This window comes from Corvus cornix, chromosome 3 (genome assembly GCF_000738735.6).
Source record: "Corvus cornix cornix isolate S_Up_H32 chromosome 3, ASM73873v5, whole genome shotgun sequence".
NCBI classification, from domain to species: Eukaryota; Metazoa; Chordata; class Aves; order Passeriformes; family Corvidae; genus Corvus; species Corvus cornix.
Window position 1 is genome coordinate 12,221,435 of NC_047056.1, and position 25,853 is coordinate 12,247,287.

A 25,853-nucleotide genomic window follows, 5' to 3' on the forward strand; every position below is an offset into this window, starting at 1 on the left:
GAAATCGGAAGTTTCACAACTTCAATTCTACAGTACTGACAAAATCTCACTCATTAAGCACCGCCAACGTATCCTTTAAGATAAATGTTATTTTGCACTTTGTACAAATACATCTAAAGACCAGATTTCACTGTGCAGTAAAGTGACTGTGGGCCATCAGGCAATTAACAACCCAGTTTAGATAACAAGCTTCTACAATCCAGAACTATCCACGTAAGTGAAATATGCTCACGCTACCTTATTGCCACAGAAACTCATCAGCAACCCCTTGGTACCTTAAACATCAGTGCTTTATTTCATTAATCCAAGTTCCCACTCCACATCAGTCAGACTGACTGCAAAGTGCAGCAAATAATGCTTGGCATGACCCTGAGTAAGGCTGACCTCAGCAGCAGAAACCACAGAACAATCACCAACACCTCTAAGGTGCAGAAAGAAGACCAGAAGTTCTCGTCTTTTTCTGCCTCCTGTGGCACTCCTGCTGCCCCGAGGCCAAAAGCAGACTTATGTGCCTGCCAAAAGCAGGAATGGAGGCTCAGGCCACAAAAAGTAAGACTCTTACAGCCACCCTTGCTGTGTTCACAAATTATCACTTACACCTATCATGCACAAAGGGCTCCAGGCTTAGGAGGCTGAGCTATCTCTGAATATGAAGACTCCCCCCTTCATAATGTCAAGTACCACAGCACCCCTGTTAAATTCTGTGCCTGGCAGGACAGAAATCACAGAGGAGCACACCACAAGGCTTCTTGCTTTATGAACAGAAACCTAGAAACATACGGACTTGCAAATTATTTTTTCTGTCAGAAAGTCAGAGTTTTTATGTACTCTGACTGACCCCTGTCACCCCTGTGGGTGCTCCCTGCAGCATTCACTGACACTCACAGTGCTTTGGGGCTTTTTTTAATCTATCTGCCTCCCTTTTAAAACATGTCTTAACACAGTGCATCTTTGAGACTTTTGTGGCTGGCACATTACTGAACACATTATAAAGGCTTCAGAGACAACACTGTCCTCAAAGAATTAAAAATACTCCTTTGCTTTTTATCACCCAATATTGATAACTGAAACTTCTGCTAAGAAGTCAGGTGGCTTGATCTTGATAGCAAATTCTCTAAGTTCCTCCATCCATGGAGATTGGGTTCTTCCTGAGGATTGGGTTGAATTTTGACATCATTCTGCTTCTCTGCATTGCTTGTAAATGTCTTTAAATATAAAGAGCTAACTGGGAAAATTTTCACTACTTAAACACAAGGACTAACCTGAACGAGCTCACTGTCTGCAAATGCACAGCTTCATAATAATGAAAGAAGCCTCTTCTCCCTTCACCTCCTAAACCTGACTCAGCAATCTTAATATTGCCACCATTCGTGCTGCCTCTTCACACTTATTCTCCAGACCTTTACTTACCAACACAACATTTTTGACACCATTTAGTGTCAGGAATTTTCGTAGATACCGCAAACTTCCTACAAAAGATAAACACAAAATTATTGATCAACTAAACAATTGAGTGAATTTGGTTTTTAGACAGTCACTGATAGAAAATATCCACCACACCAAAAAACTAAAAATATATGTTTGTGTATTTCTCATGAAATCATGGAACAATAATTTGAAAATTTATCAGATAAGCCAAAATGTTATTTGCTGGTAACAGGAATCAGAGTTTCTATAGAGATTAGAAGACAACAGGCACTATTGAGACTGGCCACAGTACTCCTGACAATAAAAATACTAATTTGATGCTGTAGAAAAGATGGGAATAAATAGATTGCTAGACAGATGCTGCACTCAACACTATGAATTGGGAAAACAGTTGTGTAACATTTCAAATGGAGCTGTTCAGAAGTGACTGATAATGCAAAAGGACTGAATAGCACGAAAACTGAGTACTGGCCACAAATTTTCACTGGAACAAGTCATGGAAAGTTTGAAAGGAATTGCTCAAGGACACTCCAGGGAAAGCAGCTGGAAAGGAGGCTTAGCACAGACATACTTTCTGCTACTGAATGTTTATGATACCAAGTATCATAAACTGAGGTTGGAACATTTTGCAATGAACACACAAACCTCACAAACTAGTTCCAACTCAATTTTGCTTTGCCTTCTCTCTACCAAAACCTCTGCTTTTAACATTTTTCATGTAGCACAGTATCCACAAACTTGTTTAAGAATACACTTTATGGTCTGGTAGAAAAAAAAATTTACACTCTCCTACATACTTCAAATGCCTGTCTTCTGCCTTTTTCAGGCTGTATGTTACTACCCTGACACCCTACAACAAGAGGTTAAGCAGCAAATCAGATTATCTAAATTAATCTCTCCTGCCTCTGAATGACTGTCTTGGCACTCACATTCAGGTTGTGCTGCATTTTTCTTGGGAAGTGACATGACTGGACAAGAAATTTTCTGAATCCTCTGCAACTTAGGTGAGGTACCATTCCAGGCAGAATCTAGTATGGTTTTCCTAGCATGATCCTTATGGTAATTATGGTTATTAGTCCGCTGCTGATTCAGTCCTCAAGCCAAAGTCACCCACCAAAGTCAAATTTGGAAGAGAGGAGCAGAACAATAGTGCAGGTACACAGAAGACAACAATTCAAAGCACAAATTATCTCTAAGTTATTTAGAATTTATCCTCTAGGAAGAAGACAATTTTCAGACAAGTGTGGTACCATTATGTTTGCAGATAACTGAATAAGAAGCCTTTCCTGAACCCAAGAATAGGCTTTTAATGTTAATAGGCTTTTAACAGAACCAAAGGTAGCACAGAATCAAATTTTCTATAATACAATTTCCTAACAGAAATCCTATTCTAATAGAAGAACCAGTGTCTCACTATGCACTTTAAGAATCAAAGATTTTTCTGCAAACTAGATTAGCGTTACTACCTCCTCCTCTTGGGATTTGAATAGACTACTAAGGCTTGTTTGGCAGTATCCTGCTTCCAGTCACAACAGGGTTAAGTTTTGCAGCAGCCAGGAGGGGCATGGCCATAGATTTTGTCTAGCATCAAGTACAAGCAGGATTTAACACACTAGACTATACCTGAAAAGAGCTATGCCCAGGAAAAAGAGATAACCAGAAGGTAAGGAGTACCAAAATCCATTTCTCTAGTAAGAGAATATTCACCTCTTGATCTGTGTAAATGTAGGGGTCAACCCTCTGATTAATGCACACGAGTTATTCATTGCAATCTGTGAACAGAGCCCCCATTATTTGGTGTTCCCAGAGCTTCACAAGCATATCCTGAACTCCCAGAGTTAAGATATTCTGACATATCCGATGATGTGTATTTACCTGGGAAGTATTCGGTCAGGGAGTTTATGTGCTGGAATAGCAACAGGTAACTTTTGCATTTGCCTTGCATAATCAAAGAGTCCTGGTAGATTATGGGAATAAAGCTGAGAAGCTTTACCTGGCAATTAGAAAACAAACCACACTTCAAATACGAAACCAAGTGTTTACCAGCACTGCCACTCAAAGATAGCACAGTAACTTACCAGATATTGATAACAAACAATTGTTCATGACATATAACCAGGTACATCTTCGAGGAAATAGCTGATAAATGGAAGGAAAAACAAAGAAGTAGCACTCAATTTGATATACACAAGACATTCATCAATTAGTATCTGCTTAGATGACAGGACAAAACTAGTACTGACTTGCTTTTTGCAGCAGAAGTAAGTTTAAGGGAAGTAATGTTTACCTGGATTTCAGAGTTAATTCAGAGTAAATCTTAGGCACACACACTATATTTAATATAGGCATTAACATTTAGACAATTAGCACATTTTATACTCATGTCTTCAAGGATATTACATTCCACAAGGTGTCATTATAAAGATCAATCAACCCTTTTCCAAAAATTTTTAAAATTTTCACTAAATTTTCTCCTTCAAAGAAGAAAAGCTCAACAACAAACTTCAGTAAACCAAGCATGAAAAACAAACCACAGCCATTCTAAAGTCTGTGATACTCCAAATCTCTTGAAACAATTAAAACTGGCACTTTGAAGGGATTCTTCACCTTCACCTACATGATTACACATTTCATTTAAGTGATGAACAAGTGCAACAAATGGTCACGGCAGAGCTGTTTTTTGTCAAATCCTGCAATTCCTAAAATGATGGGGGTGAAAGCAACAAGACATCTCTTAAAAAGCCCAAACAAATTGCAACTACTTTCTCCCCCTTTCACCTAACTTCTGGAAGTTATTGGCACAAGAAGTCATGGAGGTGGAAGGTATCAACACAAACAAGGAATTAGACACACTCATGTTCAACAGGTCCAAAAATGGACAAAAAAATAGGCAGGGATCCTCCAACATCCCTGATTCAATGACTGTAGTGGAGTCTGAGGAGGACAGTAACCAAGCTCATTGACATTTCCCGGTGCCACTTTAGGAAACAGACTATTGGCCTAGATACACCACTCAGGAGGACAAAGAAAAAAAAAAAAAAACCACAAAAGAAAACAAAAAACAACTCCTCCAAAAAAATATTAAAATATTAACCTTGAAGCTATTCTAACTCCTGGAAACATACATTATGTCTCCTTTGTCCACTGGTGAAGTGAAATACAGAGAAAAATAATCAATCAGCTTTTACACTGAGTTGTATCAGAGTGAGAGTAAACAATGACATAAAACACAAAACTGGGAAATGCTATTAATGCCCTATTCACTATTATCAAAATGATGCAATAAATGGTTAGCACAGAGGGTGCCCTTCCATTCCTGAAGTCTTCTCATAACCTAAACACTGTAAGAAACACCTATGGTAATAATCCACCAAACTGCTTGTATCAAGATTGATCATGCAAGGTTGATTGACCTTCTGTAGGTACCTGAGCATATTGTGACTCAGTGGGTTTGGATCTGAGGATTAAATTCTTCAGATTAGCAGGTTAATTTACCTGCCACTCATTCCTCTTGTTCCACACATGACTGGCTATGTTAGCAAGCATTTCTTCTTGTCTCTAAGTGCTCATTAAAACATTTCCCTGAAAGCTCACTAGGCAACACACTACATGATTTTCATTACAGCTCTTCTCCTTCCTTGCCAGTTAAAAACCAAACCAAAACCAAACCCCAATCAGACAAAACCCAAACCTTTCCTTGGCCTACCTGGCCTGCAAGGATTATTGCAGTAGTGTTATTTCTCAGGGGAGGTGTTACGATTGCAATGCAGCAGCAGAGTGGTACCCGAGCTAAGTTTAAACCAGGTAACTTGAGCACCACTGTGATTATGGGTTACACTGAGCTCAGTTCAAGCTAGCTGGGCCTTCCTCTCAACAAAGTAGACATCTCTAAAATGTCTGGACCCTGGAGGATGAACAAACACCAGTGCCTCCAGCTTACAGTGTGAAGGCTGTCCTTGCAAATTCCTCCATCTTGATGGCAGGTGCACAGCTCCCTATGGTAGGGAGAAGGCAGGAAAGAAAACAAGTCTCTTAGAGAGTAACAGAAGAGCTAGAGAGTACAGAAAAGCCTGCAATTTCTTCCTCCCCAGTATCCCTTCCCCAAAAAATCACTTTTTATAAGACTTTGCAAAGACAGAGCTTTAGGTGGAGTTCAGTAAGCTGTCATCAGCAAAGCTGCTTTTAAGATCACAAGAATGGACTCTTGTGAATAAAGGATCTCCTTGCTTTCCCTGTAGCTGAAACACAATGTTTGTTGCAAAAATTCTGTATTGTAACAAAGCTTTAAGGAAAATAGAAATTTTCATCCAAAATGCATCAGGGAAATTCCATACTATTTACCTAATCATTTAAATGCAGAACAATGCACTATGATGAAGTTCAAAACACTGATAGATGAAGATCTCCTACATAATTGTGGTTCAGCCTAAAAACACTTAATCATGACTGAAAAGCATCCTCAATAGCCAACATTTAAGAAAATTCTCAGTGTAGCTAGTGCCTAGGGAAATATAGGAAAAACCACTTTTACAAGGATTATAAAACATTAATCTGAGTGGTTAAAACAAACGATGTATTTTTGATAAACCAGAAATATACCTGCTCCATTGATGTTTCATGAAGTTCATTGAGGTTCAGTGTGTAAATACCTTCTTCTGCTCCAAATATCAAGTACTGATCTGCAAACACAATCAAAAAGAGGTAGAAATCTTGATTTCAGGAAGGTATGTACACCTTTACCAAAAAAAGATGTTTACACACACAGAAACAAATCAAGCTATAATAGTTATGGTGTTAGAAAGCACAGAAAATTAATCATGATAAGGAAGCTTTAATTTATGGATGGGGCTGGTTTAAGTCATTAGGAAAGCTTGGTCTTTTTTTTCTTGAGTAATAATGGAAATTTTTAAAAAAGCAGTTCAACCACAAGCAGGAAATCACATGAATAATTTCAGCATATCCTACTTAGACATTTCCATATATTATGTGAAATATCCATTCTTTGGAAGTACTTCTACAGCAGTATTGACAGGAACATTTTCTCAGTAGTTTGTGGTTGCCTCACCTCCTGAACATAATCAAACCCCTGGATTACACACAGCCATGCAAACAAAGCAGACCTCTCCTACTGAGATGATGTCAACTGCTAAGGATTTACACTTCCATTATTCCAGTTTCTAAAAAAACCCAAGTATTTTCTTGCTCCACTAGCTCAGTAGTATGTCTATAGAGCTTATAATCAAAAGGTGCAATGGCAGGCAAAGTGAGTACAATATTACCAATTATCCCTTTTATCAGATAGATATTAAAGCACTAAAAATTATGCAAATATAAACACCTGCAGAATCCTGTAAGACCAGAAAGATCTTAAGGGGAAAAAAAAAAAAAAAAATCAGGTGAATGATAAAGAAACCAATCTCAACTAGGACTGCCAAAGTCAGATTTTTTTTACAAATAAATTAGGATTGTCATCTTTTGGACTAAAATGTTGACAAGAGTCTTTAAACTTTGATATGCATTTTTTTCTTTTTAATCAAAGTGAACAACTTCACCTGATATATCTTAATTAATAAAACAACCCAACTTTGGACAGCAGTGGCATAATTAAAGAACAATTCCTCCTTATATGAATATCTGTCTGTTTTAAAAGGAATAGTCCTGCTCATCCAGGCACTCTTGAAATTCAAGGAGAGGACAAAATGGGTAAAATAGTCATTGTATAGTACCTCTTGTATCTGGATTTATCCAAGATGTTGCACAATGAATTTTTAATGGACAGCCATTGAAAACCTTTGAAAAGCAAGCACCCATCTGTGGAAGTGAAAATAATTAAATATATAAATATGAAAAATTAAAATGTGACAGTCACAATAGGATTTTTTTTTTTCTTCAAGTAGTAACAAGAGGTTAAGAGTCACACCACTGGCTTAGCATGGCTAAGTTGTATTAGGTTTTTTAAGTAAAAAAAACAAATACTACAAACATTTCAAAAATGTGCTCTCTCACCCTGCTCCCAACAAGCATTTGTATGACTCAGCAATACTCACATGTACTTTAGGTGTGGGAGGAAGGCCATTACTAATTGGTTTCTAGAAAATAAAATTTGAAAGTATGTTTACACTCACACGCACACCATGCTCGAACATGTATATTCCCTCCCCACACACAGCATAACCACAAACATCCAGCATAGTCTTCTTTCATTAAAATCTCTACTATGATTCCCTAATACTTCCTCACTGAATGTTTGCACAGTCTTATGAAACATTTTCACATTACAATGGTGCTTGTAAGAATGCCATATCCAGTACTAGAGAGTTTAAGCAATATTTTAACAATTGCTCAACTGTTCAGTGTTACAGCATTAAATGTTACCAGTCAGTGCACTTTCCTGTATCAGTATCAATTTCTCCTAGCACAAACATGCTTTTGAACAAACATATCTTGCAGGTAAACTTCAAACACAATTTCAAATGACAAGTTCAAAGGTGTCCAGGTAATCCTGCTTTCCCAAGTATTGCCAGTATTACTGGCACTTCCTTAAAACGAAACAAAGACTCACACCATGTTTCTCTTGACTTCTCACAAAAAAATTACATTTCCAGCCTCATCCTTGGAAGGAGACCCCAAAGAGGGCAGTCTCATGTTACATTTAATCTATTCTAACTACAACATATTCCATTCCCTCATTTCCCCATTCACTTAAGCAGTCATTGCTCAGTACAACACACGACATGGCTCTCATTACATTTCTTAGGTGTGGGAAAGAGCAAGTAAATTGTAAGTATTTGTGACTATGTTTGTTTCTAACCAAATTACACACTGACAAACTTCAGTTTACAGCTGTATCACAACCAGACAATCAAGGAAACTCTGCTTTGATTCAAAATAAACAAGATGCCATGCAGCATAATTTTTATATTAAACAGCATGCCTGCTCCTTTTCCTTGCACATGTAGAACAGTCAAGACAATTTTAAAAGGACAACCAGAAGCTTAAATACCTACCAGTATTTCCTTCTTTTCTCTCCTTGAAAAGTTAGTGTCTCTAGCTTCGTTCTGTTGATGTGGCAGTTCGTCTCTTTCACCATTTAATTGCACAGAAGTGACTCCATTACCTAGAAAGATTCATATTTAAAATTGTGCTCCTCTACCTTCACCTCAAAGAGTAATCTAGCCTAAAAACTGTTTTAAACAGGCCAGAATTTCCAATTAAGTCAGAACATATACTATATACAATACAGTATACAATACCCTAATTTATTTCTGAAGTAGGCATGTTCTTACATGCGCACATATACATCAAGCCACATTCCATCTCAGTCTGTGACTTCTGGTAACTAATGTAGCAACTCTAACAGGAGCACAGAAAGGGATGCAGTCACAGTTATGAGGGAAAATGTGTGGACCAGACCTAAAGAAATACTTGCCAACAGCTAACTTCAATTACTGATTCCTTACAAACAGCCTTGTTAGAGTCAAATCTTTAACACATCAACTGCAGTACTAAGTATGAAGCAAGGAAAAGCTACCAAAGTAACAATTAAGAGGCAGACATTGAGCTTGCTTAAGAGAAGCCAGTCCAAGACAACTCTCAAGGCATCAGACTGACAAAGGCATAAAATGAACAGTCTGAGCAGACAGTAAACAAACACAATTACCTCCTATACTCCCCAACCCAGTTCATTATGTACAAAAGCAAACTTTGAAAGCAGAACTCTGTTCTTGACATAACAAATGACAACAACAGCTGACACACTGAACCTGAAACCTACAAACATACTTTTTTTAACAGTCCTGATACTCTACATCATAAGCCTGTTGCTTAGGAAAGCAATTGTGTCACCAATGGCATCAGCAGGAATAGTGTCAGTGACTTTGGCAGAAAGTATATTTGACCCTCTCAAGAGTTAAAGCTTTAAAAAAAGAGTTAAATGCTTTCTTCATGAAGTTTGCCTTTCACGCACTTTTTTTACTTTACCATAGAAAAATTACCTCAATATCTTTCAATGTGTGCACAGGTGAGAAGGCAGAAATAAAATCTCATTAGATTATGCAAGAAGTATTTGTGCACTTCTTGGGGTCACTTTTATTACCTAAAGGATTAGATTTCTGTGGAGGTAACCGAGGAGGTGGTGGTCTGGGTGGAACATGAGATGTAGATTTTGCTGGACTCTCTGATGTTGGGCATCTTTTGATTGTCCCTTGATTTTCATTTTCAGAAGAGTAAGTTTCTTGGGGGATAAAGATGGATTTAGGCTGAAAGAGACATAGTAATAATAAAAACATAATGAAAAAAGCTTCAAAGGATCTGTGCCACATCTCAATGAGGAAAAAACCCCACATGCAGCATTTGGATCCTGATATTTTCACAAGTAAAGAGCCATCAATACAGTAATTTAAATATTCTGCATTTATTTGTTAATTTAAAGTGCATTTTTCTTCCGAGCAACCAAATCCCCCTCACCTACCTTTGGTGGTAAAGGAGGTGGCACTTTAGGTTTCATAGTAGCACTATAAAGAGAAGAAACAAAACAAAACAGAGAGAAAACTCAAATTGCAGTCTTCAAGAAGATATAGGGAAGATAAATGCCCTAGAAATAAACACCATTAACTTGTCAAGAGCACTATTATAGCCAAATAACTGCATCAAATATTTTGTTATACCTCAGATACTGTATGAAAACAAAGATCACCAGAGAGCAGAGAGTGTCATGAACTGATCTGCTGAAGATGCACAAACTTGTGCAGAACAAAGTAAGGAGAGACAGAAGAGGCCTGATACTTGCTCTGTTGAGAGGAGAAAGTTAAGGGCTACCAGTGAGCTGAAGGGGAGCTACAAGAGAACTAATGAATACCATTCCTTGGAAAATTTACACTGATGACTCAGAACAGCCTTACACATGAAAGTAAAATCCACCTGCAGTGGACAGCTACCCTCGTGTTTAGGTTGGTTAGTCGGTTTTTGGTTGATGAGTCTCTTTTTTCACAGAAATCTTGGGAAAGACAACTTTTTCATTCAAGAACAATTCAACAGCTTGGCCCAACAGTACAAGATATCATCAGAAAACAGGATAGCTGAAGCATCAGAAGCATTCTTCCTCTCCTGGTTCTGTGGTTTAAAAAATATGCTCCATTTAAAAAGAAAACACTAAACTCTGAAATTTTGCATGTTTTTAAAACTTCTTCCACTGTCCTGTTTCCTAATTTTTAAGGAACAGAATATTATTTCCACTAAATAAATTCGGAATATAGCCGTGTAAACTCGACATTCTTACACAATATTTTCCTTAATTTTAAATTATGTTTCAAAGTAGTAAGATATCTGCCTGTTTGTTTACAGGTCGAAAACTTGTCAGCTTGGCTTCATTCTCTTTAGGAATTTCTGTCCTGGCATCTTATCTTGTTGTTTGTATTTCAGAGAAGCTGGAAGAGGACTTTTGAGAACAAATTCCCCTGTGTCATGTACTTCTGCTGCTTTGGTGGTAGAAATTATCTTCTCTTAGTAACATGGGACCAAGTTTAAGTCTCAGTCATGAGTGCTCAAGCTTCATTTCCATTTCCTTTTATAATCTTCCTGCATTTCAGACAACCAATGTTACTGGGCAGCCAAAGGAAGAAAAAAAGGCAACAATGTGGCATATATGTGATAGATGTTTGTAAAAAGGACCACATGCCCTTGTTCCAACAAGAGGGTTTAGGTGCAGTTTGTCACTGCTATTCATGCAGTGCAGTGCCCCAGTAATTTCTGCTTTCCCAGTTTCCATAACCAGGAAATTCAAGCATCAAGCAGCCTTACTGCACATGAGAGAAAAAGAAATATCAAAATTATTAAATGAAGAGTGATAACTTTATACTGTTCTCTGAAGTGTGTGGAGTCTCTGCTGCTACAAATCACCCAGTTTCATGCAGTGGCATCAGTCTGGACTGGGAGGTGTATCCTGGCTTCACTGGTTTTATTCTGGATCTGAACCAAGAAGTGACTAGATGCCACATGTGCTCCTCAACTGCAGCTCCACCGCACAGAATATAAATCAAACCAAAGACTTGAATCTTCAGTGGGCTCCAAAGAAAGACATCCAAGACCAAGCTGATGAACCAGCAACTGCAGCAGAGCCTTGGGCTCAAGCAGATACCAAGAGAAAGGCACAGGCGAAGAGTATGTCTGAGCCAAGGCTGAGGGATTCAAGCTTTTACTCCTGTGCTTACACGTTGTCAGGGCCTCTCATTGTAGGGCAAAAGTACTTGGGATGAAATATGGGAAGAAACAGAAAAAATACCAGGATGATTTTGGAAGACTATCAGTGACTACTGGTCCCCAGAGTCAGATGAATCAGAACCTCACCAGAAACTATCAGGTTCTTTCTTGCCTAACCTAAAAAAGAAAATTTACAGAAACACAACGGCGACATAAGCAGCTGAAGTCAATGCTGTTTGAAAGTTCTGATGGAGCTCATGCAAGGAACAAGGATCTCAAAGCACTGGACAAAGAACAAAGAAATCAATGCTAGTACTTCAAGGCAGCAGGGATCAAGAGGTTCCAAGCCCTGGAACTTTATTGAAGTTGATGATACCAGCTGCAAACAGAGCAAGAAAGGGGGGGGGGGGGGGTGGCGAGGAGGGGGAGAAACATTAAACAAAAATGAATGGACACAGAGTTGTACACCAAAAAAAAAAAATCCAGAGGTTAGTATGGATGGAGGAACCAAGCAGTAAAACAACTCAAAAAAAGAAGAGAGGGTGTAGTTTGGTTCTCTGCAAGAGAGAGATGCCAGCAATAGATAGCACATGTTTTAAAGGTTTCTTGTATGAAGCAACAGCTTTCCAAATTATCCATTAACAGAAAGCAAACAAAAATTATGTCTCAACGGTATCTTTCCTTTTGGTCTTTACATCAGGTTTATTTAGGAATGTAAATCTACACATACTGGTTGTGCTTTTTAAATTGTTTCTGCTCTCATCTATCAATCAAATAAAGCCCAAGAATATTTATACCAGTGGGATTTAACATGAACATCATTAATTTGACACATGCCTTTGCAGTCACATAACCTTGCTCTCTCTGAGTAAAGGAAGTCACCTCTATTCCAAAAACCAAGCACCCATTCAAGCATCCTGCTAGCTGAGAACACAGACAGAACAAACTCAAACATCTAGAGAAGCCTGTAATGTATATATTTTATCTACTTTTCATGAGCTTTATTTTAATATATAGTTATCAGTTCAAGGCACCAGGACTGGGGTTGGAAAAATTACTGGCTCGGCATAATGATGCCAAGATTTTGTTCCATAATAGAAAACAAAAAGAAAACTGCATCAAACAAGGAACAAGATTTTCCCCTCCCCCCAATTTATAACAATCAGCAGAATAAGATGACTTATGGTGATGTCATCTAGGAACAACATTAAAATAATTATCTTTAAAAATACTATTGCAAAAAGAATCCTGAGCTGTTATAGAATATGATTCAACCTTTTCTTTTCAAATACTCATCTATTCAAGAATCTGATTTTATTTATTTTTACAAGAAGGACTTACTGTTTAGAATCATCATCTGCATCATCATCATCTTCTAAATGTGCCACATGTCCCCTAAGAAAATGAACAAGGTACTACAGTTGAGCAAGTTGTATTAAAATTACCTTGACTGCTGTGAAAGATTTTGACCTCAAAATCTACCTCATTTATAGAATTTTACTGTCTTTTTTTCAAATTCATTACTGTTCTTTAAAGTATAGCTGCAATCTAGACAACTATGCCTCTCTCAACTCTCAGCAAGCACAGGGACAAGTAAGAACTAGTTGTGACAGACAAAAAAATCAATGCACAAATTACTTTTGAAACACACAAGAGAGGAAAAAGAAATAGAATTACCGCTGATGTAGCTCTTCTTCAACTGATTTTAAGAGACTCCTTCAGAATTAAATAAGAATAAGAACATAATTTAATTGTGGTACACAAACACAGTTATCAAAAGCCAGAACAAAAGCACCTATGATTCCATCAGTAAATAATCCAAAGCATGTTATTTCAGCTGCCTTTCAGAATATACATCCAGCATCCACATAAAAATGAACACAGCTGCAAATTTTTTTCATTTATTGTTTGTACAAGACCCTTTCATGCATGTTTAGTAATGTATTGCTATTAAGTGCAGTGGTCCTTTTTCCTCTTGCTGTAAAAAAAGGACTATGGCAGCTTGATCCAATTTAAAAGAAATCCACAAGAAAAGCACAATATAAAAAAAACTAAATCAGACTGACAAGTATGAAACTACTATTGGGATAAATTAATTCTTCCCTGGCTCATTTTTGTAACATTTTCAACTTCATATTCATGTCTTTGTCTGAAAACACAGACAGAGAAGAATCACAGGACTAAGAAACAACAGGATTTCAGAAGATAACAGTATTGATTTTTTTCCCCAATTAAAGACTATGTAAAAATATCATGCTCTATGCTTAGGTTTTCTGCATTTTTAGTATGATTTAATTTAGCAAATCAAAGCTAGGCAGCCTAATTCTGGCATGCATAACTGTAATTAAGTAATTGCATGTAAAGGGAAAATTATATGGAAAATTATTTCATATGATTAATACATCAAGATGATTAAAGGTATGAGCATGAAGTTAAAGGGCTTGCTAAGAAAGGTTTTATTTTTTAAAGCATCTATAACTGCATGTTCCTAGTGCCCTACAAGATAAAGAAGGGCACAAAGCAATGGCAAAGAGAAGCACTGCTAGATCCCAGATGGGGTAAAATTATGCTCTGTGGGACCTATCATGCAGAATATGTTGTAAACAAGCAGACCAAGATAATAGCTCTTAAAAGGAAGCTTATACCACCACAAAAACAATATGGTCAACACAGTTTCAAATACTGAGAAGTGCTGCCATTCTGTATCACTGGAGTTACTATTATTTTAGAAATAAATAAGTGATTTTGGAATTTTAACTGATACAAACAAGCTTGACTTATTTTACTACATCTGCTTCAGCTAATGTGTCTTTATATTAAAATAGTCTTGAATGAATTAAAGACAGAAAATGCAGTTGCTTACTCACTTATTTGCACCCAAAAAGTAGCCACACTGAGGACCATGACCATACTCTAGCTGTAGATCCTAAAAATAGGAGAGAATGAATCTCTTAAGATGAACAGGTGAGCATCCAACAAACACCCTGTGCCACACTGCTGTTATCCCCTCTGCCACACCTGAGATACCAAACAAGCTGATTTCTCTGGCCCCTGACCCCTAACACCACTCTCAGGCCCACTACAACCAAAAAGCTCCTCTCTGCCAGTTTGCTCCATCTCTGATTCCTTTTACAACTCTGACCTTAGCCCCTTCCTTGTACACAGAGATCCTTTGCTCAAATAAAGTCAGCTGCAGAAAAGAAAACAAAACAACAAAAACAATACAACAATAATAAGAAAAACAAAAGTATTAAGGACTTTGCAATCTACCAGACTCCACAGAGAACCCAGCTACCCCTCATTGGCACGTTTAGTAGTCATTTCAGACAGGAAGCCTGAAATCCCTTTAGCACATGGACACATTAAAAAAATAAGCAGAAAGGACAATAAGTGTTTTTATCCCTCTGGTTATACCAATATGTGTATACTTCAGGAACACCTCTTCTTTTGAAAAAAACCAGAATAAACAAAGTCAAACACTCCAGCAATCATGGAGTGCAGGCTACACAGAAGATGTGGCAATAGGCCTTCAACACTATTTTTAAATTAACACCATAATGGTATAAATATTTAATGCCTTAATGGCATACAGGGACCCCACTGAAGCACAATTAAATCTCCATCTGCTGGGAGAATACTGCTACAATTACAGTTTATTTTTTCCTTCAGGTGGATCACAATGGGAGAAATCTGAGCATAAATATGCTCCCAAAATACTGAGTGTATTCACCAGGAGAAACAAATTATTGATCACCTAAATTAGTGATAAATGGAGCTACACCCTTCCTTCCCGGGAAACACTTTAAAGGTGTCCCAACATCTTCTGCTGAACAGTCCCCTTTCAGCTGGAACCCATATCAAAAGCATGTCACTCTTCAGCAAGAGGCCCAGGTACCCAAGCTTTAAGAGGAGTAAGTCTGGATTAGATGGGGCTGATCTTTCAAAAGGGTGTTTTTAAAAATCAGAGGAAAAGTCTCACACCAGATTCTTGCTTGTTCCAAGCTGATGAAGCAGAAACCACTGCAGCCCTCAGTTCCAGGCTGAAGGGCAATCACGTTAATACAAAGCCATAAATACTGGTTTTTGTTTGCCAAGGAGTTTCAGGTTGTTTACTGCACCCTTTAGTCTGCCCTGTAAAGCTAAGTAGTAGTTTCCACATGGGTGTGTCTACCACAGCTGTCAGTAGCATTTGGTTGCTTCAGTGACTTTACATATTTTCCCAAAACAAGGGAAAATGTGGGAAAAACACTACGTAACTGATAATTACTTGATGTAAAAGAATGTACAGATCAGAGGGCTGAATAAAAATTGCAAATGCAAGCCTGGTGCTGGTATTTCCTGAACCATGGAGAGACTGACTTTTCAATCTCTGTATCAACTTTATTACACATCTTTGTTCTAGAATTAAATGATCCCCCAAACCCACCAAACTCTATCCACTTCTATTGATCTGATTGCTCACCACCAGCTGTTGTACTACAACCCACCACAAAGAAACAGATTTAACTTTCTTTGCTCTGAGTGCTTCTATTACTTCTATGCAATCTCAGAAACTTCCACCTGCAAGCACAGATATTTTGAGGATTCAGGCTCTAGAGCAGAAAAAAATCACAAGACTGGAAACATAAGATGTCACCAGACTCACAATCCAGTAGGTTAAACAGGTTGTGTGAGTCTCTGTAAGAGGATGCCAGAACAAAGACTGGGAAACTGTTGAGAAAAATACCCCCAGAACAGTGTAATGAAATTTGAGATTTTCACCTTGAAGAGACAAGCCTTCAGTGTTGCAAAATCACATTACTTAAAGGTGAGAAACAAAGATGTTATGCTGGACAGACCCAAAATGTCTGTCCATTTGAATTTACACACTGTGCAATGTATGGCTATAGATACACTGTACAGCAATGACAGGGAAATTTTTAAGAGAAAATAAATAAACCCACCTAAAACAAAAGGAGCTTTCCTGTCACCAGACCTTTTAAGCAATACTGGAATTTTCCTTATCAAAAATGACATCTGCCAGAATTACTTATGTTTAAATGTTTAAAAGGGCAAAAACTTTGTTTTGATTCACTTTACTGTTGTGTGACATACATTTGACTATGATTTTAATTGGACATGTATGATTTTCCTAAGCCCTTTAAATATTGCAGGTTTTCACTCCAAAGGTAGGGCCAAGTACTCCACTACTAGGGAAATTGCTCCTTTTGACCTCTTGATAAATACTGAGAGCTAGAGAGGTTTTAAAAAGTAAAATACGTTTTTCTTCTACCTTCTATTTCACATAGACACAGAAATCATAATTTTATCTTAAGTAAGTCTATTCTAGCTACATATTTGATACAGAAACATTGGTAAATACTGCATTTATCCAGCAAAGCCTCCAGTGAGCTGTTGTGCTGCATCAGAACACCCTATAGAAGTAGACCTTTTTAAAGCTAAACATAAAGGTATGAAATCTTATGAGTTATGGATTTCTACTGGGAAGAACAGATTAGCATTAATTACTAAATTATGCAAATTCACCCATCGACTCTATCGATCTACATTAATATTTTCATTTAACATACATACAATGCTGATTAGTTAATGAGAATTCTTTTTAGATCAGACAACATTGACACAGAATGAATCAGAGACTAGACAGATCTATTCCAATAGAATGTTGAGACCTACAGGCAGTAGCAATGAGAAGAGGTCAATGATCTTGGTATTGAACCAAAGATGCAACCCCAGATTATTCTGCATTCAGCCCCAGGTTACTAAGAGCTCATTCCTGAAACAACTCATCCGTGTACAAGACCAGAGTGCTCTTTGCTGGCAGGGATTGCTTCAGAAAAAAGGTACTACAGGGAATAATTACCAGATCTTCTCAACAGCTTAGATAACATTAAAGGAAGCTGCCATGTAGAAAGCCACATCATACCCTCAGATAAATCACGTGTGCAAGGTAATCAATGACTAAAAACAGCATAGAGATTTCTTCTATACTGTTTGATGGTAAGGCCACGCTATGAAAAAATCTCCCAGGAATGATCAAATCTACAATATCTTCTGCAGTTTAATTTCTGCAGAATTTCACTGTAAGTTAACTGCTACTGTACCTTTAACAGTCTTATCATCCTAATTTGTTCTATAGGGCTGGGCTGTCCTGGAAATCTATTTTTCGGTGTTAAGGCCTTCAAAACCAAAACAATGTATACGGCAAACCAGCAATTCAGTTACTTCCTATGTTTGCTGTTCTTGAAATCTAACAAGACAAAAGTAAGGCTTGAAATGTACAAAATGCTAGGGAAGTAACTCTGAATTTCAAAGAATACAAATTACCTTTGGACTACCAACATATCAAGTAAGAAGGCACATACACATCTCTTTCTCAGTAAAATGATAAAGCAATTCCTATCCCATTGCTTCATCAAAGAGAAAGTTAATTTTTAAAAGAGCCTAACACCACCTAAGGCATATTCTGCATTTTAGTGCCTTTATTTCAATAAGAAAGTGCATTCTTGAATTTCTTTGGATACCCTAACACATCAGAAATAGCAAGTTGTATGTACATTTATTTCAAACAGGCTAAATATAATTCTTCCCTGGTGGCTGACTGAGGTTTTACTCTGCATTACTGTTACACAACCACCGTTCCCCTCTTCCCTTGTATTTCAGCTCTCTCTGCATTTTGACTATGAACATCCCCTTGCCTCCAAGCAGTAAAACTGAGCACCTCATTTTCTCAGTTACTTTTTCCAAGGTACAAAATACCCAGAACAGGGGAGGAAAACAAAAGAGCAAAAACCACTGGCACATTTCCTCCCATTTCTACTTATTTTCTTCTGATCCTAAGGACCATGCTCCATTTTACTACCTAAAACTGAAAAGGGCATGAAGACTCTCTGAAATTCAACACTGAGAGCTACAATAAGTTTTTAGAGCTATGTTAGCTAAACAGGATAGGAGTCTTCATGGCTTGCAGCAAAGAAAAAGCATATGTATGTATGTGTAGTGAGGAGAAAAATTACTTAAAGAAAAATGCTCCTGGGCAAGGTTCTCTGTTATCTATGTCAATCTCTTTAGTTCAGTCTTTTCCTCCCAATATTTTAGCTTTTCTGCCACAAATAATTAAAAATCACAGAATAGCTGTGTGGAAACATTACACTCCTAAAAGTAACTGTTACCAAAAACTATCACAAATTATTAAACTCAGAGTGTATTTATAAGCCAAAACAAAACAGAAACCGACCAGGACCAAATTATTTAAATAGGCCCAAATGTATAAATGCAGCTGGCAAGGACAAGAGTGCAGACTGCATGGGAGCTGCAAATCTCTTACAGAATTCTTTGCTGAAGAAGTCCAAAATGAATGTTACGTTTGTAACAACTGAAAGCAATTACATGTTGGAACCTGAGATATCAAATCCAAGTTTTGTTCAACTCCTCTGTCACTTCAACAGTAGAATTCAACAATTTTCACTCTGTGTTATATCTTCCAGATTAAACTACTCCAGGCCCTGACTTCAGGCAGAATTAAGCTAGAGATCAATCACCAGGAGTTTCTTCCCACCTCATCTTTTTTTGGGGAATTCTCTGATGGTATTTCTCACGTAACAAGGTGTGCAGCCCAGTTCTCCATACATGAACCAGAATTATTTTTCAGCTCACTATGAATGGGAAGAAAAATATTTTGCCACAGAATTTCACTGTAGATCACGATAACCTAAATGAAAATATTTTCATTTGGTTCAATGTGACATTTTGTTTTGAGTCAGAACAACAATAAGCTTTTGTGACTCAGAAGCAACAGCATAAGTTAAAATTGTCCCAGAAAAAAGAATACATATTTTTAAAAGTGACTTTGATGTAAACCATTTCCTGAGCTCACTGCAAATGCAATGCTCAGCTCTGCCACTTATTTGAGCCAGGATCCAAGCAACTGCTTTTAAAATATACAGAAAGACAGTGAAAAGATCTACCTTATGCAAATCTAATGTGCACACAAGACTAAGAAGACAAAATAGGAACATGAAGAAATCTGAATGACAGGAAGTAGCACATGCAAAAAAAAAAATCTCAAAGGATGGAAGGTACCCAAGAAAGTTTCTGAGAAATTCCTTGTCTAATTGCAGAAAAAACACCTATCCTGAAAGGCAGAAGAGCCTGTATTTAGAGCAAAATAGTCTGTTATTTATTTAGCTATGAACCAAAGGGGTATATTTGTAGAAGATCAAAGAGAAGCACTATCTTGTCCTTTCTGATTGCAATTTGCATTAAGGGATACTGGGGTTTGGACAGGGACTTTTCCCTGCAAACAAGACTTGTACTCAATTTCTCCATTCTTCTGGTAGATCCAGGCAGCTGTTTCAGAAGAGCACAGGGGGAAGGAGGGGGAGAATAAAAAGACAGGAATGATTTTTAAGAGTAGCCACATCATAGGCATCAAATGTTTGAAAGGTAATGTGCATGATGACTGCATAAACTGCCATATGATCAATCCAGCTGTGCAAAATACGTGGTGATAGGTAAAAATACTGTCACTCCCCAAATTTGCTTTGAACCTCAACTGTCTGTAGTCCAAAGTATGCCTCAATTTATGATCTTTTTTTTTTTTTACAACCTTAGAGACACACAGCTCTGCAAAGGAGTTGCTGCTTATGAGGTATTTTATAAAACCAGTACAACAGCAGGGAAAGAGCCCAACAGTAGTAGGTGATACATAATGCTTGTGAAAAAGTATAATCTTCTCCTCTTGATGACATTTGAAAAATTCATGTATCACTTCTCAATGAACATATCTGAAACCAATACTGAGAGAGCAGGAGTGGGGGAAGGAGACACAGAGAGAATCTCTGATTAGCACATCCTACAGAAGAATGAACCAACTAGTAATTATCTCCTCTAAGGGTTAGCTCTTACTGGAAGATTCTCAAAAATTCATGATGTATTACCACCAACTCAGAATTCTCCACTTTGATTCACAATGAGCACAGGAGGATGTGAAGAAAGCAGTGAAACAGAGAAAGAAAAAGTGCTGCTGAGTGACTTTAAAAACACATCTCACGACAGTAACAACAGTAGTACTTGGTAAGTTTTATAATAGTTACAATTTTTGAAGAGTGTACTGAAGAGTATGGGGTAGAAGGATAAGAAAGGACAGTTCAGTTATGAGACATGTTCTCATTCTGCTCTTAGACCCACAGACACCAGGCTAGCAAGATATGTGACAACACTGAGAGTAACCTTAAAAAAAAAAGATTTAAAAGGTGTCAAACTGCAAAGAGGAAACCAAAAGCAAACCAAACTGAAAAGCCAAAACCACACTCTCAAAACCAGAGGAACTGCACAGGATGGAGGTGTTGCCACCAGGTAGGGAAATCTAAGCTACTGATTTTAAAACAGTTTGTGAAACATTCTCGTAAATATGCAATACAGAAAATTCCTTCCAAGAAAGGCAAAGACAGTCTAAGCTTTCACTAACTATGTTTCTGGCAGATTCAAGTCACACCAAGCCAACAGATGGCATAACAAACAAAGAAACAAAAAAAAACACTAAAAAACAAAACAACAAAAAATTATCACATAAACCCCAAGACATTCTCAAACACGCCAGTTTTCCCATCTTCCTCTTGGAGCACCTATATTAAACATCTCACAAATCTAAGAAAATTAGTAGATTAATGCTCTTCATTTAGTACAGAATGCTGCTTCCTTTTTTCCAACAGTTTGTCCAAGACTTGGATGCATTACCCATCTAACTACACAAAGAGCAGAGACATAAGAATACTCACTTCCTACAGTGATTTCTACAGTGTGATGCTAACAACCAAATGTTTTAGCAGTGCAGCAACAAAAAATTTGGAATATGTATCAGACTTTATATGATGCCAAATACCATTGAAAACAGTTATGAGCCCACTTTCTGTTATTTCTATTAAGTGTATACTCATTCTGTAACATAATTACCATCTGGAGAATTCAGAGACTTACACTTATATATTTTATATCTTGCATGGGATCACTTAAAGGAACTACCAGACAAAAATACAAAGAATATGTTTCTTCTATTTTCAATCACCCTCTAAAAAACGAACAAATTATGCACAGTATGGCAGTAAAGAAATGAGAATGAATGCATTAACACTAAGCCCCTTCTGTAAGAGCAATTCAAGTAAATATGAATACAGGTTAAATACTGTCACAATGCTGCACATACTGAGAATTTCTTTCTACACTACAGAAATACACATACAGACTAATAGTTACATTGAATGGTTTTCACACAGATGAAAACACCACTACTACAACAACAGGACAAAACATGAGCTTTCAAAAAGGAAAACAAGGACCAAACTAACACTGACAAAGAAAGGCATAAGATGAAAAATACCAGGTTAGATCTTGCAGTGTAGTATATGTCTTCTGAATTGTCCAAAAAATCGCTACTGTCAGGCTGTTCATTAGATAGAGATCAAGAAAAGCGAGTTATTTATATTGTGACTGAAAGCCAGGTGCACATAAATGTAAATTTTCTTGCTAAAAAAAAAAAAAAAAAGATACTGTTAGTTGAAACTCAAAACCATGTTAAGACAGTTCTTGGGATGGGGGCAAAACACAGCTAAGGGAATGGTCACATTACCAAACACCAAAATGATGAATTATTGCTCATCAGCTGAGCTGTGGTAATGTGTGACAAACTGTCCCAGTAAGAGTCCAGTTCAATATCTCAGTGCAGCACAGACCATAACTCCTCATGCTGCAGGGGTCCAGTCCTTTGTGCACTCACACACATAAGTAACTGAGTGTAAGTGTAAACATGCTTGGTGAGACAGAAGTAAAAGCATCAGAACTGCTTTAATGAAAACAGATCCCCACTGTTACTGCTAGAGGAAGACACAGGCATCTCTTGCTCCCACTTCCATTTCAAAGACTTTCTCTGCCAGAGCAGGTAGATTACTACAAATTTCTCCCACAGACTGGTTTGTGCGGAGGCTCTTTGCTAAAGCATCCATTCTTTGAATAGGTCACTTGTTTGCAATCTGCCATGCCAATTTAAAATGTCCACTGGTTCTACAGCTAATCTATACCTGTATGCTTTTAATTTGGTCTCTGGACCCAACATCATTATTTTTGAAATCACAAATCTGTTTTATCTGGGAAGAACATATCAGGTCTGCATGCTTCCTTCTGACATAAAGCACAGAGCAGTTAATTTTCCTCTTCAGAAAGATCCAAACAAACAGTTATAGATGCTCCCTACAGACAGGGAGATGAGGCAAGTTCTTTGGACAGGTTTCAAATATGAAACATCTGACCAGAACAGACAACACTAACATATTTTCTTATCAGAAGAATTAATCTGGATGGTTCAAGTCCCTTCACCAAGCAGCAAGGGCTTCTGAGATTCCAAAGTGCAAAGGTCCTGACTGCTAACACACAGTGTAGGAAAAGGCTTGGATTCCTCCCTTCCAACAACACCTGTCAAAGAAGTGCTCTCAAAAGCTGTGCTTTAACCCCCTTAGAAAATCCCTCTCCAGTTTAGCAACTCAAGTTCCTAAGGTGCAATAAAAGCACCACTGCCCCATGGAGTTATCCATTATGGTTTGTATATTCAGCAACTGATAAAAAGAAAGAAATGGGAAAAGTATTTTTAAAACTTCAGCCTCCCCCCTGACATCCTTTTGCAATTATGATTGTGTGTGTATAAATAAAATTCTTAATGAACAAAAGCATGATAATTTCAACAATACAATGCTTCCAACTGCATTTTCTTTACAATCCAGACCATGCAACAGGGAAGCAAACACAGGATAACCTGGAATCAGCTCAAAAATAATTTTGAGTTAAATGATGGGTTTAGGGTAGAAGCACTGCCTTCATTATCATATTTAATAAAAACTTACATAACCAGGGCTCCTAAATTACAGTTATGTCACGGTCTAAGTAACACATCTGAAATACTTCTCTAAATCCCACGTGTGATTTGGTCAGCTGTTCTCCTCCATCTCAAACAGGCACCAGAAACTGAGGCTCTCTGTCCAGCCAGTTCTGAGGACGAGCCTGGTTAAATACAACCTCATACAGCCAGAGTATGCTGACCCACTACCAAAGGGCAAAGCACTTGGAAGGATTATTTCAGTACAACTACAGAGCACCACAAGGAAGTCTGTGTCAGAAATCCGACTCACATGTGGTTTGTAGACTACAGAAGTACATTCCTAAGTACACACCCTTCCAAAAACCAACTCAGAGCAAAGCCACTGTCCCTCCCACCTATCTACTAAGCCAACTTTTTCTCTGTAACACCTGCCTTAGGAAAACAAAATGAACACACAAGTCTGCAGTGAGGAAGCAAAGGAGTGTATTTTTGTCCAGGAATGTGAAGAAACTGCCCAAGTGCACAAATGTGGAAAGCAACAGTCTCCAGAGAAGAGAGGAAGCTACTGCAATTGTGTGTGACACAGCACAGACACCTTTTCCCCCACAGCTTGAGTTCTTACACCCCTTGTACTGATGGGCCCACAGGAAGAAATCACTGGCAATACACCTTGGCAGAAAGTATCAGCTGCCAGACTCAGCATGGCTCATCTGTGACACAGAGCCACAGAAGGATTTTTCAGAGAGGAAATTCTTTTAAAATGCATTGTACCTCTCCCCCCAAGCTCTGAATTTTATTATTTCCATTGTCAATACAAGAATGAGGGAGAAAAACAGTTGAGTACACACAGGAATTAATTAAAAAAACAACTCTGTAAATAAAGGGAATGCTATACTGGGCAGTGAGGTACAAAGGATATAGGTAACCTGCAACACAAAGGGCTGTTGCTTAGCACATACAGCACACCTGGCAGAAACCACAAATACAGAGGTTTGCTACATACAGTGAGTGTAATGGCACCAAAAAACCACTGTTACAACTTGTCAGTAAAATCACTAACAAGTTCAGTAGTACCAAGGAAGCATGCTATACATCTTGGATTTCTCCTCCTCCACAGATATTTGTAGGGAATAATGTGTAGTGCATAGCTCATGCCGCTTGTTACTCACAAATTCATGATGGGGCTCTGTCTCTTTCCTCAAGGGTGGATCAAACTTTACTTGGCCAACTAAAGGGGAGAAAATAAAAACAAGAAGTTGGACTGTAGTTAGACAAAGACTTAGCTTCAAAGGCTAACAAAAAAGAAAAAAATCAGTTTAATGAGTGTATCATATCCTCACTGACAGAAACTTGTGACACATGGACATACCAAACTTGTGCCTGCTAGAAACTAATGGGCCCAGAAAGTACTCTTTATCACAAAGGCAGCCCAATCACCATTTGCCTCACCTACTCATTAGAAGGAACAGGAAAACCACTGAGCAAATAGGGCAGTGAAGTGTCCTCTTTAGAGGTGCAATTTTTAGCTGTAATTTTTAGAAAAAAACTAGCCATGGTGTGAATTCACTGTTGGATCTGTTCTTCTGGGAGACTCACTAGCACTAAAGAGTGCTGAATGATGTTTGGAGTGACTTACCACAACAACTCTTTGGCAGGACTTCTTGAACACTCCTACTCTCAATTTTACCTTAAGAGAAGACAGCTAAAGCTCTGAGTACTGCTCTGAATTAATTCAAGCAAAAGAATTACTACAGCTAGGGGGATGGAGTCTGCTTTTAATGGCCAGTGATCAACCTCCTCCCTTCCTGACCTCTATGGGATTGTTTCAATTCAAAAGCAAATCCAAGCTACTGAATTAAGGAAGAAAAAATAATCCTTTGCCATTGTTACCCAGCTGAATCTGGCATTGGTCTGAATATCCTTGCTGGAGCAACACATGAAACTATGTCAATCAGCTCTCAGAAGAGCTCAGGCTGTGTCTTGTTCAATTAAGATGAAGCAATAATCACCTTTGCTGTAGTGCTGGCAAAGGGTGTATCCAAATATTTTAAAGAACCTATATCCTTAAGTGAAAGAGCCTAAGTTTTCATTTTCCTATGCATCATTAAAAATGCTTCTATATATGTCAGATACCCAAAATACCAGCTGAAATAATATCAATGATTAAATACATCATATTGTCACATTACACATGCTTACAGTTTATTTCGGAGCGTGTTTTTTCTTCTCTCCCATTTCTACTTGTTGAATGAATTCTGTGAGGCACAACAAGAGGCTAGAAGGGAAGAATAAAATATTTCAATACCAAAACATACTCACTTGAAACCCTGTAGTGTGTAACAGTTTTCAGCAGGCTTCTTGA

General features: G+C 37.8%; 1 protein-coding gene across 5 annotated transcripts in view; it reads right to left on the minus strand.

Annotated features, from left to right (window-relative positions):
- MAP4K3 (mitogen-activated protein kinase kinase kinase kinase 3) overlaps positions 1 to 25,853 on the minus strand; it is a 66,735-nt gene that overhangs the window by 11,743 nt on the left and 29,139 nt on the right. Inside the window, exons 13-27 of one of the 5 annotated variants that reach the window (XM_039568632.1) lie at positions 25,691 to 25,766; positions 24,661 to 24,719; positions 22,004 to 22,066; positions 14,493 to 14,551; positions 13,303 to 13,341; positions 12,967 to 13,020; positions 9,899 to 9,941; positions 9,524 to 9,686; positions 8,436 to 8,545; positions 7,476 to 7,517; positions 7,155 to 7,239; positions 6,028 to 6,107; positions 3,507 to 3,567; positions 3,304 to 3,415; positions 1,411 to 1,469 (exon numbers count right to left, since the gene is read on the minus strand). In XM_039568632.1, the coding sequence (XP_039424566.1) occupies positions 1,411 to 1,469; positions 3,304 to 3,415; positions 3,507 to 3,567; positions 6,028 to 6,107; positions 7,155 to 7,239; positions 7,476 to 7,517; positions 8,436 to 8,545; positions 9,524 to 9,686; positions 9,899 to 9,941; positions 12,967 to 13,020; positions 13,303 to 13,341; positions 14,493 to 14,551; positions 22,004 to 22,066; positions 24,661 to 24,719; positions 25,691 to 25,766 (1,105 nt within the window). Of the gene's footprint in view, positions 1 to 1,410; positions 1,470 to 3,303; positions 3,422 to 3,506; positions 3,568 to 6,027; positions 6,108 to 7,154; positions 7,240 to 7,475; positions 7,518 to 8,435; positions 8,546 to 9,523; positions 9,687 to 9,898; positions 9,942 to 12,966; positions 13,021 to 13,302; positions 13,342 to 14,492; positions 14,552 to 22,003; positions 22,067 to 24,660; positions 24,720 to 25,690; positions 25,767 to 25,853 lie in introns of all 5 variants that reach the window. The other 4 variants (XM_039568631.1, XM_039568633.1, XM_039568634.1 and 1 more) reach the window with 4 other exon arrangements.